This window comes from Octopus bimaculoides, chromosome 4, assembly GCF_046866305.1.
Source record: "Octopus bimaculoides isolate indiv1 chromosome 4, ASM4686630v1, whole genome shotgun sequence".
Classification (NCBI taxonomy): domain Eukaryota; kingdom Metazoa; phylum Mollusca; class Cephalopoda; order Octopoda; family Octopodidae; genus Octopus; species Octopus bimaculoides.
Genome location: NC_142931.1, coordinates 146246353 through 146262928, shown reverse-complemented (window position 1 = coordinate 146262928; position 16576 = coordinate 146246353). Strand labels below are relative to the sequence as shown.

Below are 16576 nucleotides of genomic sequence, written 5' to 3'. Positions count from 1 at the left end.
AATCCTCTGCAGTGGTCAACAATTGGCGGCAAGATCACACTATGGATCACTGCTATGGGTCACACTATCCCAAAAGTGTGTCAGCATGTGACTGAGGACCACATGTGAAATTGTATTCCCACTGACACTCCAAACATGAACTCTACACCTCAACTTAACAGGTACCTCATCAAAATCTTGAAACTACAAGATAATGCATGAGTATTTAAAAACTATGTGAATAAACGAGCATTACATTCGACAGAATAATCTCTCTTACTCTAGGCACAAGGCCTGAAATTTGGGGGGAGGGGCGCCAGTCAATTAGATTGACCCCAGTACACGACTGGTACTTAATTTATTTACCCTGGAAGGATAAAAGGCTAAGTTGACCTCAGTGGAATTTGAACTCAGAACGTAAAGACAGACGAAATACCGCTAAGCATTTCGCCTGGCATTCGACAGAATAATGCTAAAGAGTTGAACATGACTTGGTTTGTTCTCTCTGTTGACATTGTTTTCTCATAAAATCACATTCTTGAGACTTCTTGGAAGTCGATTGTGAATATAATTTCATGATTGCAAAACGGTGCGTGGGTGTGTGTGTGTGTGTGTGTGTGTGCACATATTTGTCACTGTGTGTATGTGTGTGATAAGTATAGTATGTGTCGTATGATATGGTTGTGTGTGTATAAATGGAATTGTTTGTATCGGTTTACTTATGATTTATCTGTGAGATTAGGTGCCATTTAGCCATGGGTGAGTTTGTAGCGACGTGTATATATGTGCTGGTGTGTGTGTGTGTGTGTGTGTGTGTGTGTGTGTGTGTGTTTACGAAGGCGTGTTTGTTAGTACAGTTGCGCATGTTGGTATGTGGGTGGGATTGTGTTTGTGGAGCTGTATTTAAGTGTTTGTGTATGTGTGTGGGTGGAGGTCTGTGCTGGGTGTGTCTCTGGGGTTGGAGTGGTGGTGGTGATGGAGGAGGCTAAGTCTAAGTTATTTGTTAGACTGAAGATCGGTGGTGGTGGTGGTGGTGGTGGTGGCCACAGAGATGCGATATGCTGCAGCTCTAAGGGAGAGAGCTAAGACAGTTTGTCTTCCCAGAAAGATCCACCCCACCCACCCCCCACCCGCCGCCGCCGCCGCCGCCGTTGGTTGACCGTGTAGTTAGGTGCATGTGTTCCCTCAATGTTCTAACGTTGAGGGAGAGAACGATAGAAATGGGAGGAAGAAAGGCACGTGTGGAGTATTTAAAGGCTTGGAAAGGGACAGCGGTGGTGGTGGCTGGAAAGGTGGGGAGGGGGAATAAGGTACTACTGCAGGGGAGGGAGTAGTGGGGGGGGAAGTGTGGGGGAGTGTAAGGTTATTGAGTGCTGATGAAAGAAGACATGATGGGATAAGTGAATACTTTGATGAAATAAAGGTAGATAAATAATGTTTGAGTATTGGGGTTGTTTAAGGTGGGGGGGGGGGGGAGCTGGCAGAAACGTTAGTAATGGTGGGCGAAATGCTTAGCGGTATTTCGTCTGTCTTTACGTTCTGAGTTCAAATTCCACCAGGGTTGACTTTGCTTTTCATCCTTTCGGGGTCGATAAATTAAGTACCAGTTGCCCACTGGTGTCGATCTAATTGACTGGCCCCCTATCCCCCAAAACATTTCGGGCCTTGTGCCTAGAGTAAAGAATATTGGTGTTGGTTGTTGCGCTCCAGTCAACTGTGATAAAGCAAAGCTGTGATCAGAGGCAATCCATAAGTGACCATCTTGTCTTTTTGCATTAAGACTGTGTAGGATGACTACATTATCTAATGTATCCTTTCGTTATCTAAGACATTAGGTGCGATACGGAGGGTATCTGACTACTATTTCTAGCAAGTTGAGTGACTCTGTAGTAACTCCCTTGTTGGCTCAAGACGATGGTCGGTGGTATTCCATAAGTGACCATCTCATCTTTTTGTTGTAAGAGTGTGTAGGAGGACTACATTATCTAATGTTATCTAAGACAGCAGGTGTGATGTGAGAGGTATTTGGTTGGTATTTCTAGCAGGTTGAATGACTCTGTAGTTATTCCGTTGTTGGCTCAGGATGACGATAGTGTCCATGATGGGGACTGCGATGGTTATAGTCATCATTATTGTGGTGGTGGGGGGTGGATGGGGGTTAATGGTAGTTGTGGCAGTTGCAGTGGTAGCAGTGGGTGCCAGCAGTAATGGTTTGGGAGAGATAGTCATGATGATGATGATGATGATGGTGATGGTGAGAATGATGGCAGTAGCTGTGATGCTAGTTGGAATAATAATAATAATAATAATAATGTTGTTAGTGGAGATGGGGTGGGGTTGTCTGCAATGATGTTTAGATGAGATTTTCAAGAAAAGTTTGCCTGCCGGATGCAGTTCCAACGTTGATATTTCAGTAGTAAAACCGGCAGGTACAATGATGGGTGGGGTGGAAGGGGTGGTGGGGGAGTTGATAAATTCCACACCCAAACTGACTCTGCGATCCAGTTTCAATTTTCAGTCGATGCCACCTTCTTTTGCTTTGTCAAAGAATTTCCATATTTAGTGCTGCTGTGATGGAGGCTGGAACAGCAATTTCAAACAAGCAAAAGTGTCCATTATTCCATGCCATGCTCTGCTCTTCTGGTTCCGCCTTCAATATTCTGAGTTCAAATACAGCCATGTTCAACTTCATTTTCCATCCTTTCCGGGCCAATGAAAGAAAATACCAGTCATATGCTGGGGTTACTGTAATTGACTAACCCCTCCCCACCAAATTGTTGACCTTTTGCCTCAATCAGAAAATAAAAAAATTTTTTTTCTAAGGAAATGGTTTGGCAGAATTATTAGACTTTCAGACAAAATGCCTTGTTTTGTGTGTGTGTGTGTGTGCTTCAGAGTTCAGTCCCTACCAAGGTCAGCTTTGTCTTTCATTCCTCTCGGATTGGATTGGATTGTCTACATCCAGTCCACTGCAGGACAAAGGCCTCAGCATGTTCTCTCCACCAACCATGGTCTGGTGGGGAGGCCCTGAATTTGAGCTTGAGATCACACTGGTTTGGTGAGCCTACTCATCCACACTGGCTCAGCATGGCTTGGCTGAAGGATGCAGCTTTCATACTGTTACTTAGGAGTCATTAAGTCAATTACATTGACCCTTCAGTGCTCGAATGGTACTTACCTTTATCGAAAAGATGAAAGGTAAAGTTAAGCATGGCAGAGCTTCAACTCAGAATCTAACGACAGACAAAATACAGCTCAGCAATTTGCCCAGCCATGACCCTGCCAGCTCGACCCCTTGGCTTCATAAAATAAAGTACTTGTCAAGCACTGGAGTTGATGTAATTAGCTAACCCCTCCATTATCATCGTTGTTTAATGTCTGCTTTGCATGCTGGCATGGGTTGGACGGCTTGACTGAGGACTGGCAAGCCAGGAGGCTGCACCAGGCTCCAATCTGGTCTAGCAATGTTTCTACAGCTGGATGCCCTTCTTAATGCCAACCACTCCGAGAGTGTAGTAGGTGCTTTTTACGCGCCACCCTCCCCTCAAAACTACTGGCTTTGGTTCCTTAAAAAAAAAATGAAAATTATTATTTGACAGAACTGTTAGCATGTTGGAAAAGATGTTTTGTGGCATTAGTTTCTAGTTCTTGAAGTTCCGATTTCAAATTGCTAAGTTCAACTTTACCTTTTGCCCTTTTGGGGTCAGTAAAATAAAGTACTGCTTGAACAACGGGGTCAATGTCATCAATTTATTCCTACACCTAAAATTGCTGGCCTTGTGCCAAAATTTGAAACCATTATTATTTTTACTATCATTACTGACTAAAAATAACAGACTTTGGTTTCTTCAGAATTAAAGAAACGAATACCAGTAATACACGTTGATTTAATCAGCAATGTATCTGTTTACAACAACAACAACAACAACAGAGACTATAGTCAGCAATCCCTTCCAAGGACATCTGATATGAAGTGTCTTTGTCAAAGATAACATAATTCTGGGGAAGGATCTGATTTGAACCTTTAACCTTTTGATTCACAAACTCTGTCACTTTATTGATAGTGGATGTTCCCCATTGTTAACCTGATAATAGCCATGTTAGAGAGTGTCACCACATTGTCCTTTGGAACTAATCTGATTGTTAATTCCTTAAGACTTAATCTCTTTAGTGTTAATCTCTTTGTATTACTATAATCTCATGAATAAACTACTCACAGTGAGTTCAATTTTTTGTCAGGGCACCAGAATTAAGACTGTGTACTTATACATGCCTATGTATGAGGTGAGGTGTTGTTCGTGTTAATGTGTGTCAGTGTGTGTGTGTGTGTGTGTGTGTAATCTTGGTATAGCAATATGGATGTGTGCCACTTTGCTTAAAAGGCCACCTAAATAAAATAATAATGAGGTTAAGTTCATATACGTGTGTGTATGTATAAATATATATATGTATCTATGTGTGTGCACTTAGGTGTGTGTGTGGACGTTAAACAATTATATATCATCATCATGATGATTGTCGTTTAATGTTTGCTTCCCATGCTAACATGGGTGGGGCAGTTTCACAAGAGCTGGCTAGGCCAAAGCCTGCACCAGGCTTCTGTGACTGTTTTGGCAGGATTTTTACAGCTGGATGCCCTTCCTGATCCCAACCACTCAGCAGAGTGGACTTGGTGCTTTTTGTGTAACACAAGCACAGGTGAAGTGAGTAGTGCTTTTTACGTGGCACAAACATAGTCAAGGTCAGTTTTGGCAAGGTTTTTACAGCTGGATGCCCTTCCTAACACCAACCACTTTACAGTGTGGACTGGGTGCTTATAAGTGGCCCCTGCCCTGACACGGTCACCAAGTACTTGCTAGACAAAAAAAAAACTTTCAAGATAAGAGGAGGCATTGGAGGAGGTGATCTTGTGTTGGATGATGGAAAGGTTATAGTGAGACAGATACAGGTGCCTTGCTGTAGAAGTAGTACAAGGTCACTATGTATGGTCACTACTCCCTACAGGCTCTTCCACTCTCCCTCTATCCTCACGCGCTGCATGGTAGGTGTAAACAAGTGTCACTGTCGTATAGGCAGTGTCCTTCGTTTCCAAACCTCCTTGAAAACGTGTTCTAGTTATGGAGAAATATTACCTTACTTGGAATCAGGTGAGGGTTGGCAGGAGGAAAGCCATTCAGCCATTGGAAGACCACCTCAACAAATTCTGTCTGGACATTAAATGATGGTGATTGATGATGTGAGCCTTTTACAGCTTCAACCAACTACTCTGTTAGTTTCTCCTCCTCAGCTAACTGTGTGTGTGTGTGTGTGTGTGTGTGTGTGTAGGGACTTCCTTTACTCATTGCCTTCCACCAAGCCTGGTGTGTGCACTCATCCTGCACTTCTTATGTTAACTCCTATATCTCTCTTTTATTCTCTCTTCTGCTTCTCTGTACAATGTTAAGTTTGACTGCAGAAATCAATCAATTAACCAACCAACATTTATATTGGCCATTAAATACAGGAGCATAAACATACATACACAAAAGTGTGTGTGTGTGTGTGTGTGTGTGTATATATTTTTATATATATATATATATATATATATATATATATATATATATATAGAGAGAGAGAGAGAGAGAGAGAGAGAGAGAGAGAGAGAGAGAGAGAGAGAGAGAGAGAGAGAGAGAGAGAGAGAGAGAGAGAGAGAGAGAGAGAGAGAGCTAAATATATATATATATATATATATATATACTTTATTTGTGTGTTAACAAATTTACCATTGGTTTCATGCCAATAATTCTCAGCAATTATCAAACGTGCCACTCATCTCCATCTGTGTGTGTGTCATCATCATCGTTTAACGTCTGCTTTCCATGCTGGCATGGGTTGAGCGGTTTGACTGAGGGTTGGCGACCCAGAAGGCTGCACCAGGCTCCAATCTGATCTGGCAAAGTTTCTACAGCTGGATGCCCTTCCTAACACCAACCACTCCGAGAGTGTAGTGGGTGCTTTTTTACGTGCCACTGGCACAAGAGCCAGTCAGGCAGCTCTGGCATTGATCCAGTTAACCTCTACCCTGCCATCTGTAAGACAAAAAAATATAGATCAGTTAGTAGAATGACACCAACAACGATAATCAATTTTTTTAATCAATGTTACTGCTACAACAACAACAACAACAATAACAGCAACAACAATGGCAGCAACAACAATGGCAGCAACAACAATGGCAGCAACAACAATGGCAGCAACAACAATGGCAGCAGCAATCCATTTCAGATCAATGTTGGAGCAGCAACAACAACTGTTTATTTTAAGTCAATATTAACAACAACAACAACTGCAAAGGCTGATATACACTCAGTGAGACCCTCTCTTGATCTGCTAGATAAAGCTGCTAAATCTCTTACCGATGACACCTTACTATCTTAAAAGAAGAAGGGTGCATTCGAGTAGTTTGAGAAAGTCCTAAAATGTCAGGATGGCCATGGTTAGAATGTCTTTGATTTTAACTGTGCTTGAGCAGGACTGAGAGCTACACACAAGGTAGATAGACGGAGGGACGGGTAAGTTTGTGAAACTGTTGTGGACACTGCCAGTTCGTCCTGTAAGATATACGCATACTGGTAGATGTTTGAAAATGCATTTATGTGTATGTGTATGTACACACGCACATATGCACACAAATGAAATTTATTAAAGAACACTGAAGTACCACTAGGTGCAACATGCTTATTACATGGAGTACAATCAATATGATGAGCCACGCATTCACTGCACACACACACACACACACACACACACACATCCATGACAGCTATGTTTGAATACGTAATGGAAACGTGCAATAAGTTATAAATACTAAAATAATAATTATGCTGCTGATGGTGCTTTTGATGTAGCTTGAGGCCTGAGATTCTGGAGAATTGGTTGGTTGATTACATCAACCCAAATACTTAACTGATTAATAATAATCATCATCGTCGTCGTTTAACGTCCGCTTTCCATGCTAGCATGGGTTGGATGATTTGACTGAGGACTGGTGGACCAGGTGGCTACACCAGGCTCCAAGACCCTTTTCTCCTTTTATACCTTTTTTACAGGTATAATCTCAAAATTGAGATAATGAAGATAGTGAAGACGGTTGTAGCCTGATGTTAGGAATTTTTTCCAACAGTCTAATCTGTTGTGCGTAAATGAAATAATAATAATAAAAATAATAATGGAGACAGAGAGACAGAAATAGGTGTCTGGCTGTAGAGGAAGTACAAGGTTACCTGACCGGAGAGATGGGTGGGGGGATCAGGAATGAGGACAGAAACAGGTGTGCTGCTGTAAAGGAGAGACATGGTTACTCAACCTGAGGGAAGTGTGAGAAGAGGAGAGAGAGAGTGGGAGACAGCGGTCTTGAGGGGAAGGGCTTAGTCAATATCATGAACCTAGCACTTAAATGATACTTTTATCAACTCTGAAAGGATGAAAGGCAGTGTTGAATGGAGAAAAATAAAGAGCTGGAACAAATACTGCAAGGCATTTTTCCAACATCCTAATGAATTTGCTACCACCACCACAACCACCACCAACAACAACATCAACAATAATTGGTTTTTTTTTTCTTTTTCTTTTACCCCTGATGATTTCTTTTATGTAATAATTATAAATCAATTCCTTTTAAGATTTTGGTTTCTACTGCTGCATCTGTCCCTGCCAATTACGACCGAATTCAGAAGAGAAACTTGCTAGTCTTTAAAATGGCTGGCAGGAATGAGCTGGGTGTCAATGGCCTGGAATAAAGCATCACACGGGATGTCATTTCGTTTGCCATCAAGTTTTGGAATGGGTGACAGTCTGCTTTTATGATTGAGGTGTTTTATGTCTTAAAAAGTGACTCAGTCACTGGATCACAGACAAAGTTTCATTTGCATTTTAATGTAGGCATCAGGGAGAGAAAATTTCATGTTAACTGGTTTGCTATTAAAAAACAAGAAAAATCTGGAAGGGTTATAATCTGTTTTTTTTTTGGGGGGGGGGTTTACTTGTTTCAGTCATTTTGATTGTTGCCATGCTGGAGCACTGCCTTTTAGTCAAAGAAATTGACCCCTGGACTTATTCTTTTTAAGCCTGGTACTTGTCCTATTGGTCTCGTTGCTGAACCTCTAAGTTACAGCAGGGACATAAGCACACCAACATCAGTTGTCAAGTGGTGGTGGTGGTGGTGGTGGTGGTGGTGGTGGAGGTGGGGGTAGCAAACACAGACACATACACGCATATATACATATATATGCGACAGGTTTCTTTCAGTTTCCGTGTTCCAAATCCACTAACAGGGTTTTGATCAGCCCAAGGATGCAACAGGACTGAACCCTGAACCATGTGGTTGGGAAGCAAGCTTCTTACCACACGGCCACACCTGCACCTATGTGAACGCAAAGAATATTAAGGTCACTGGTTCCGGCCGCTTTAGTGAAAAGTCTTCTTCATTCTTCCTCGGAGAGTGATGGTGTTTCAGTTGTTTCATATCCTGGTGTATGAAGAATATTGCACTTTGGCATCACCAACCTCTTAAGATGATTTCTGTGCAGCAAAGAAATAAGCATGATTAATCAATGTGAAATTTAATCCAGTCTCTCATATCTCTTCCATTTTTTTTCCTTTATGTTTTTCAGGAACTCTCCAAAATGACGATGCCTGTTATCTTTAACGAACCTCTGAGCTTGTTGCAACGTATGGCAGAACATATGGAATATGCATATCTGCTAGAGAAGGCAGGAACTGCAACAGATCCCGTCGAACGCATGCAGGTAGGTATTGATAGGGAAAATTGTACAATTTGATATTATTTTAAAAGAATTGGTACAACTAAGGACTAAAAGTCATTGCAGTTGCAGTAACAGATCTGATAAAACTAAATCTCATAGCAGACAGATATTATGGTACCTGGCATGACACACATGGCCATTTATTAACCAATTGTGATTGTCTCTAAAATTATGCCAATATTCTAATGACAGTCATAAATCAAATAGCTGTTTAGATATTTCAATCCAAGCTTCGATAAACCAACCATTTTGTATAACCAACCATTCTCTAGAACCAACTGCTCTCTTTCACCTAGTTATTCTTTGTAAAACATTCTTTACAAACCTACCATTCTCTATATACCAAACCATTCTCTATAACCTAATTATTCTCTCTTGAAGTGTTCTTTATAAACCAACCATTCCTCTTTCACCAACAAATCTCTCCTGAACCAACCAGACTTTTCTAAACCAACCATTCTCACACATGCAACTGCACAAAAACACACACACACACACACTTTCTCTAAACCCATCCACAACCCACATACAAACTTTTACTCCTACACACACACACACGCGCACAAATAAAACCCAACCCAGTAAAATATAAATAAAATTTTGGAAGAAATAATAAAACAAATACAGCAAACAAACAACTCTACTTGTGTGTGTATGTGTGTGTGTGTATACTCATTTCGTTCGTTTATTTTTTATTTCCTAATTCATTTGTTTTAATTAGGTTAAGTTCTTGGGAAATGACAAATGTATTAGCTTGGTTTCTTGCCAACACATACATGCGCACACGCACACACACACACACACACACACATACATTCACACACAGGTTCACACTATTGTAAGGAGAAAAGAAAACGGTGGGGTGGGGTGGGGGGACAAAGTAGTGTTAACAAGCAGCATTGTCTCTTTCAACAGCACAAAGTTGACAGTTGTGTCTCCTCTAACAGCAACAAAGACACAGTCACTCTTTCTATATATGTGTGTGTGTGTGTGTGTGTCTACATATATATATATATATATATATATATATATATATATATTACTAAAGGAATCAGTCTTCGAAATGCTGCAACCTTCAAGTAATTTCTTATGGTGATCCCCCACCCCACCCAACTCAGCACTCTGTTTGAGGGCATCAAAGACGTACAGCCATATCAGACGCACCCCAATTTCAGCAGCACATATTCAGGGGGAAAAAAGCTTTATAGTGCATTAAAGCATTTAATATAAACCTTATTTCCCATATAGGCCATGGTGGGGGGATTTTATTGAAACACTTTTTTTTATATATAAAAGGTACTTCTTGTATACCATCAAATACGGTGTGTGTGTGTGTGTGTGTATGTTTGCTCCTACAAGTGAAGAGTACCATAGCCCTGCAATTAAGTGGTTGCTCAACCCAACAAGAAATAGCAGTCAAATTTCTCTTCAAATCGCAGACAGTTACTCTTTTACTTGTTTCAGTCATTTGACTGTGGCCATGCTGGAGCACCGCCTTTAGTCAAGCAAATCAACTCTGGAACTTACTTTTTGTAAGCCTAGTACTTATTCTATCGGTCACCTTTGCTGAGCCGCTAAGTTACGGGGACATAAACACACCAGCATCGGTTGTAATGTTGTGGGGGACAAACACAAACATACACACACACACATATATATACATATACATATATACGACGGGCTTCTTTCAGTTTCCGTCTTCCTAATCCACTCACAAGGCTTTGGTCGGCCCAAGGCTATAGTAGAAGACACTTGCCCAAGGTGCCACGCAGTGGGACTGAACCTGAAACCATGTGGTTGGTAAGCAAGCTACTTACCACACAGCTGCTCCTGCTACTTTTTCTGTTGAATTGTAGTGTACCTGAGCAATTCATACAAGTTCATTACACACACACACACACAGAGTCCTAATCAAGCTTTCATGTGAGACCCATGTTGAGGTATTACTCACATAGTTGAGTCTTACACATATTCAGAACAATGTTTCTGGTACTCCCACACTCAACCACAAAGCATCTCCTAGACCCCTTTAAGATGGCTATTAACACAGTACAACCATAGACTCACGGGTGTAAGTTTTCTTCCCTTTCAGTTAGCTAGCTACAAAAGCACCCTCTACCTGGCCCATGCATTTCTCTTCCTCACATTACAGATCTCTCATTAAACACTTCACCGAGTATTTACTCCTCGTCACTGTATCCCTTTGGAATTCCTTTCTGGTGCCTGTGCCACATAAAAAAAAAAAAAGCCTTTGCACACTATAAAGTGGTTATGAAAAGAAGATCACCCAACCATAGAAGTGATGCCAAAGGAAGCATCGGGGCTTGGTACAGTGCTCTGGCTCACCATCCAACCCATGCCAGCATGAAAAACTGATGTTAAATGGTGACAAGGATAAATTCGTTCATAACATTCCAGCTATTCATGACTGGGCTTTGCTCAAAGCATCAGAAATCTCTCCCCTATAACTTGTTTCCATAGCAGCCAGATATTTGTCCAGAACATCACAGCGTGGACCCTACCCAAAGCATTACAATTTACCTGTCCCCATGGCCTACGCAATGCATCAACATTAGCTGAAGGCCACAGGTTTGTCTGGGGGAGTTGCAAGGTTGATAGTATTAACCCAGTATATGGCTAGTATTTATGACAATAATCTTAGGCGGATGAATGAGAAGTCAACACGCCAGCAGGATTAGAATATAAAACTAAATATACCCAGGTATATACATAATTTGGAATGCTAGCAGTTCAAGCATTCCACCACCTTTGTTTGAGGGTGGAGCATGGAAGAAATGTTGTAGAAAACACTAGTGGTTCAACAGATAGGAACTTGAGAAATTGGGCCGTTCAGTGGGCGACTAGGAGTGGTACTGTTTATGCTGGTCTTAATCTCTCTCTCTCTCTCTCTGTGAAGGCACATGGCTCAGTGGTTAGAGCATTGGGCTCACAGTCGTTAGGTAGTGAGTATGATTCCCGGTCCTGGCTATGTGTTGTGTTCTTGAGCAAGACACTTTATTTCACATTGCTCCAGTTCACTCAGCTGTAGAAATGAGTTGCGACGTCACTGGTGCCAAGCTGTATCAGCCTTTGCCTTTCCCTTGGATAACATCAGTGGTATGGAGAGAGTGGAAGCTGGTATGCACAAGCAGCTGTTGGTCTTCCATAAGCAACCTTGCCTGGACTCAAGCCTCAGGGGGTAACTCTCTAGGTGCAATCCAATGGTCATTCATATCCAAAGTGAGGTCTTCCTCAGTTTGTCTCCTGCAGTGCCAGGTTCCATGTCTTGTAATAATAACCATAAACCTTCACAAGGAAGTCAATGAGGGAGACTAATTAAAAGTCCATGCAACCTGCTAGAAATAGCAACTAGATCTTCCTAAAATCCCATACTATCATCTTAGAAAAGGGGGACACAGTAGATAATGTGGTCTTGAATGCCCTGAGCCTAACATGAAAAAAAAAATAATAATAAAAACAATGAAATGATTTACAGCTGGAATAATTATAGACTTTTTGATTCTTAGTTTGCTTGATATGAGCTGACCTAGGGCTAAACTGTAGCAACAACAAAAAAATGCTCAATTTCTCCATCAAAGATCTTTGGGAGGGAATAAATGGGTGTAAAATTCTATTAAGTTGGCAGGGTGTGCTGGAGTAGTCTTTCCTCTCTATTTGAAGCTGATAAAATACTACCTGTCATATGCTGGGGGTGGGGTGGAGTCAAAAGAGCTCTTGTCAGTGTGCGTTGAGAGTGGGTGGGCTTTTGATAGTCACCTCTTCTTGTTATTGTGAGGGAGAGAGAGTGTGTGACTGTGTGTGTGTGTGTGATCGTCGGTCAGTGACTTTTGGCACAGATCAAAGATTGAAGACTTCAGAGTGTTTTGAAAATTAGTAAATAAATAATTAAACACACAAAACTGAGGTGTTTGACTAATTTCAGCTGTTGATAATGCAGTTGTAGTTGTAGTCTAGTCCCTCCCCATCCCAACCCCCCACTCCCCCAAGGTGAAGGCATGTGGCTCAGTGGTTAGGGCATTCAGCTCACAACTGTAAGGTCAGGAGTTCGATTCCTGATGATGTTTTTGCGTCCTTGAGCAAGACACTTCACTTCATGTTGCTCCAGTCTGCTCAACTGGCAGAAATAAGTTGTATATAAGTATAAAGTATTACACTATCCAATGTGTCCTTCATTGAAGACAGGCTGCTACTTTGAGGAGGTTTAGCTACAATTTTTAACAGGTCAGGTGACAGCCTACTTTCTAGCTGTGGAATGTCTGTCACCTTTCTTACTGTTTTAAAGAAATCACCAAAAGAGTGTGTGGGATGTGGTAAGTGTAGAACAAAGAATCCCATTTGAACATGTGTCAGCCTAAAGAGGACATTGGTAAACAATGAGAACAGCTTGGTGTGGTTGACGATAGCTGGCTGGCTGGCTGGTGAAGGCTGTTAAAATCAAGTACTACATCCTGGTTTTCTCTCATCCCCTCTATACACTCATACAAAACTATATTCTTTACGTCTACAACTGTACACTCTCTCTATATACATAATCACTATACTCTGTTCTGTGACTGAATATTTCTCATAGATGGCATCTAATTCCATACAATCTTCAGAAGGAGGCATCATGTCTATTAAAATATTAACACAACATTTTGACTATTTATTTAGCTATAAATCATGTTGTGTCGATGATGCAATTACCCCAAGTCTTCCTGCTTCTCCATTTTTTAACGCTTTTCATGGTCTCTCCTCTCCTAATATTACTACACTGTGTTCATTGTCGATGTCACCCCCAGCCTCCCTCCCCCTTCTCCAGCTGTTGCAATATTCATGTTGTCAGTTGAAACTTATTGTCACATTGCAGTTGAAACTTATTGTCACATGATCAACACAGTTCTTAAGGGGGCGGGGGACGGCTCTTGTGTTGATAATAGTTACTGCAGTATTGTAACTTTTAGTACCATAAATTCATGTGTGCTTGTGTGGAGGAAGGGGGCTACACACACCCACCCACATATATATACACACATGTACATATGTTTATATAGATGTGTGTGTATATGTATGTATATATATATATATATATATATATATATATATATATATATATATATATATATATATATATACGCACACACACACACACACACACACACACACACACACACACGCATATGTGTGTGTGTGTGCATATAAATTTGACATGGGTGATTCTTTCTTGTCTTGGGATTCACAGTCAAATGGCAGGGTGAAATTGCTCGGAAAATTACAGAGATGTGTAGAATGATCCGGTGGTGTTACTGGGATTTGTATTTTTTTCATAACTCCCATGGTTACCGCGATAATCTGCTATAATGATACTCTTGTGTTTATGAATGAGAAAGGAAGGGGTGATAGATGACTAAAGAAGGAAGGGGTGATATACTTGGTAGTGGGATGATGAAAATTGTACACTGAAAAAATAAATCAAACAGCGTTTCAGCCCTGTGTGAATATGTGTGTGTATGTAAAAGGGGGTATGTGAATGCGTGTTTGTGTGTGCGTGTGCACACGCAATGGAAGCGGGATGGTTCATCTTTGTTCGCTTAGTTTTGGGGTTCATTTTTTGATTTGGTTGAATCTTGGTTGTTTTTTTTTTTTTGGTTTTTTTGGGTCAGTTATTTTTAGCGTTTTGACAGAAAAAACTACTTCTAAAATTGCTTTTTAATGAAAGCGTGCTCAAAAAAGTCGAATGCTTACACAGAGCAGGTTTTACAGCCACATCATCCAAACCAACCGGGTGAAACCAGGCTTTTTTCCACTTTAAAGTGGAAAAATTATCAGAAAGGCACTTTCTATTATTCATCATCATCATCATCATCATCGTTTAACGTCCGCTTTCCATGCTAGCATGGGTTGGACGATTTGACTGAGGACTGGTGAAACCGGATGGCAACACCAGGCTCCAGTCTGATTTGGCAGAGTTTCTACAGCTGGATGCCCTTCCTAACGCCAACCACTCAGAGAGTGTAGTGGGTGCTTTTACGTGTCACCCGCACGAAAACGGCCACGCTCGAAATGGTGTCTTTTATGTGCCACCCGCACAAGCCAGTCCAGGGGCACTGGCAACGATCTCGCTCGAAAATCCTACAGGAGCCAGTCAGGCGGTACTGGCAACGGCCACGCTCAAAATGGTGCATCTCATGTGCCACCCGCACAAGAACCAGTCCAGGGGCACTGGCAACGATCTTACTTGGCTTGCCGGGTCTTCTCACGCACAGCCCATTTCCAAAGGTCTCGGTCCGTAGTCATCGCCTCGGTGAGGCCCAATGTACGAAGGTCTTGCCTCACCACCTCAGCCCAGGTCTTCCTGGGCCTACCTCTTCCACGGGTTCCCTCAACTGTTAGGGTGTGGCACTTTTTCACGCAGCTATCCTCCTCCATTCTCACCACATGTCCATACCAGCGCAATCGTCTCTCTTGCACGCCACAACTGATGCTTCTAATGTTCAGCTTTTCTCTCAAGATACTTACACTCTGACGGGTATTCACATTGACATTACACATCCAACGGAGCATACTGGCTTCATTCCTTGCGAGCTTACGTATGTCCTCAGCAGTTACAGCCCATGTTTCACTGCCATGTAGCATGGTTGTTCGTACGCATGCGTCATACAGTCTGCCTTTTACTCTGAGTGAGAGTCCCTTTGTCGCCAGCAGGGGTAAGAGCTCTCTAAACTTTGCCCAGGCTATTCTTATTCTAGCAGCTACACTTTCAGCGCACCCACCCCCACTACTAACTTGGTCGCCCAGATAGCGGAAGCTATCGACTACCTCTAGTTTTTCACCCTGGAATGAGATAGTTGTTTCCTGTTTGTTTGCAGTCTTTATTGCACCTGAACATCTGCCACAAACAAAAACTAACTTGCTAGTTAACCTGCCTTTGATGTTGCTGCACCTCTTATGTGTCCATAGCTTGCACCGGGTACATCTTATAGAGTTACTACCTACTCCTTTTCTACATACTGAGCAGGGCCATCTACCTGAAGGGGTTTGTGTTTTATCTACCTTCCTACTTATTAGGATTTTGGTTTTAGCTAGGTTGACTCTAAGGCCCTTCAATTCTAGACCTTGCTTCCACACCTGAAACTTCTCCTCTAGTTCTGATAGTGACTCCGCAATTAGGGCAAGGTCATCAGCATAGAGGAGCTCCCAGGGGCAACCTGTCTTGAACTCCTCTGTGATTGCCTGGAGGACTATGGTAAATAATAGGGGGCTGAGGACGGAACCTTGGTGGACCCCTACCTCTACCCGGAATTCATTGCTGTACTCATTTCCAACCCTCACCTTACTGGCAGCATCTCTGTACATGGCTCGCACAGCTCTCACTAACCATTCTTCTATCCCAAGTTTCCTCATTGACCACCAGATAAGGGATCGGGGGACCCTGTCAAAGGCTTTCTCCATGTCAACGAAAGCCAGGTACAGAGGTTTATCCTTAGCTAGGTATTTCTCCTGCAACTGTCTCACTAGAAATAAGGCATCAGTAGTGCTTTTACCTGGCACAAACCCAAACTGCATCTCATCTAAATTGATTCGCTCCCTAATTAGTTGGGCTATGACCCTCTCTGTAACTTTCATAACCTGATCTAACAGCTTGATGCCTCTGTAATTATTTGTATCTAAAGCGTCCCCTTTACCTTTGTAGCAGTTGACTATGATGCTGCTACACCAGTCATTGGGTATGACTCCTTCGTGTATCACCTGGTTCGTAATACGGGTGACTAGGCTATAGCCAACACTGCCAG

At 42.0% G+C, this 16576-nt stretch overlaps 1 protein-coding gene across 6 annotated transcripts in view; it reads left to right on the top strand.

Moving 5' to 3' along the window:
- Positions 1-16576, top strand: part of LOC106881912 (oxysterol-binding protein-related protein 1) — a 214003-nt gene that overhangs the window by 162986 nt on the left and 34441 nt on the right. For all 6 annotated transcript variants that reach the window (XM_089351688.1, XM_089351689.1, XM_089351690.1 and 3 more), the window contains exon 18: positions 8631-8765. In XM_089351688.1, coding sequence (XP_089207814.1) covers positions 8631-8765 — 135 coding nt within the window. The remainder of the gene's footprint in view (positions 1-8630; positions 8766-16576) is intronic.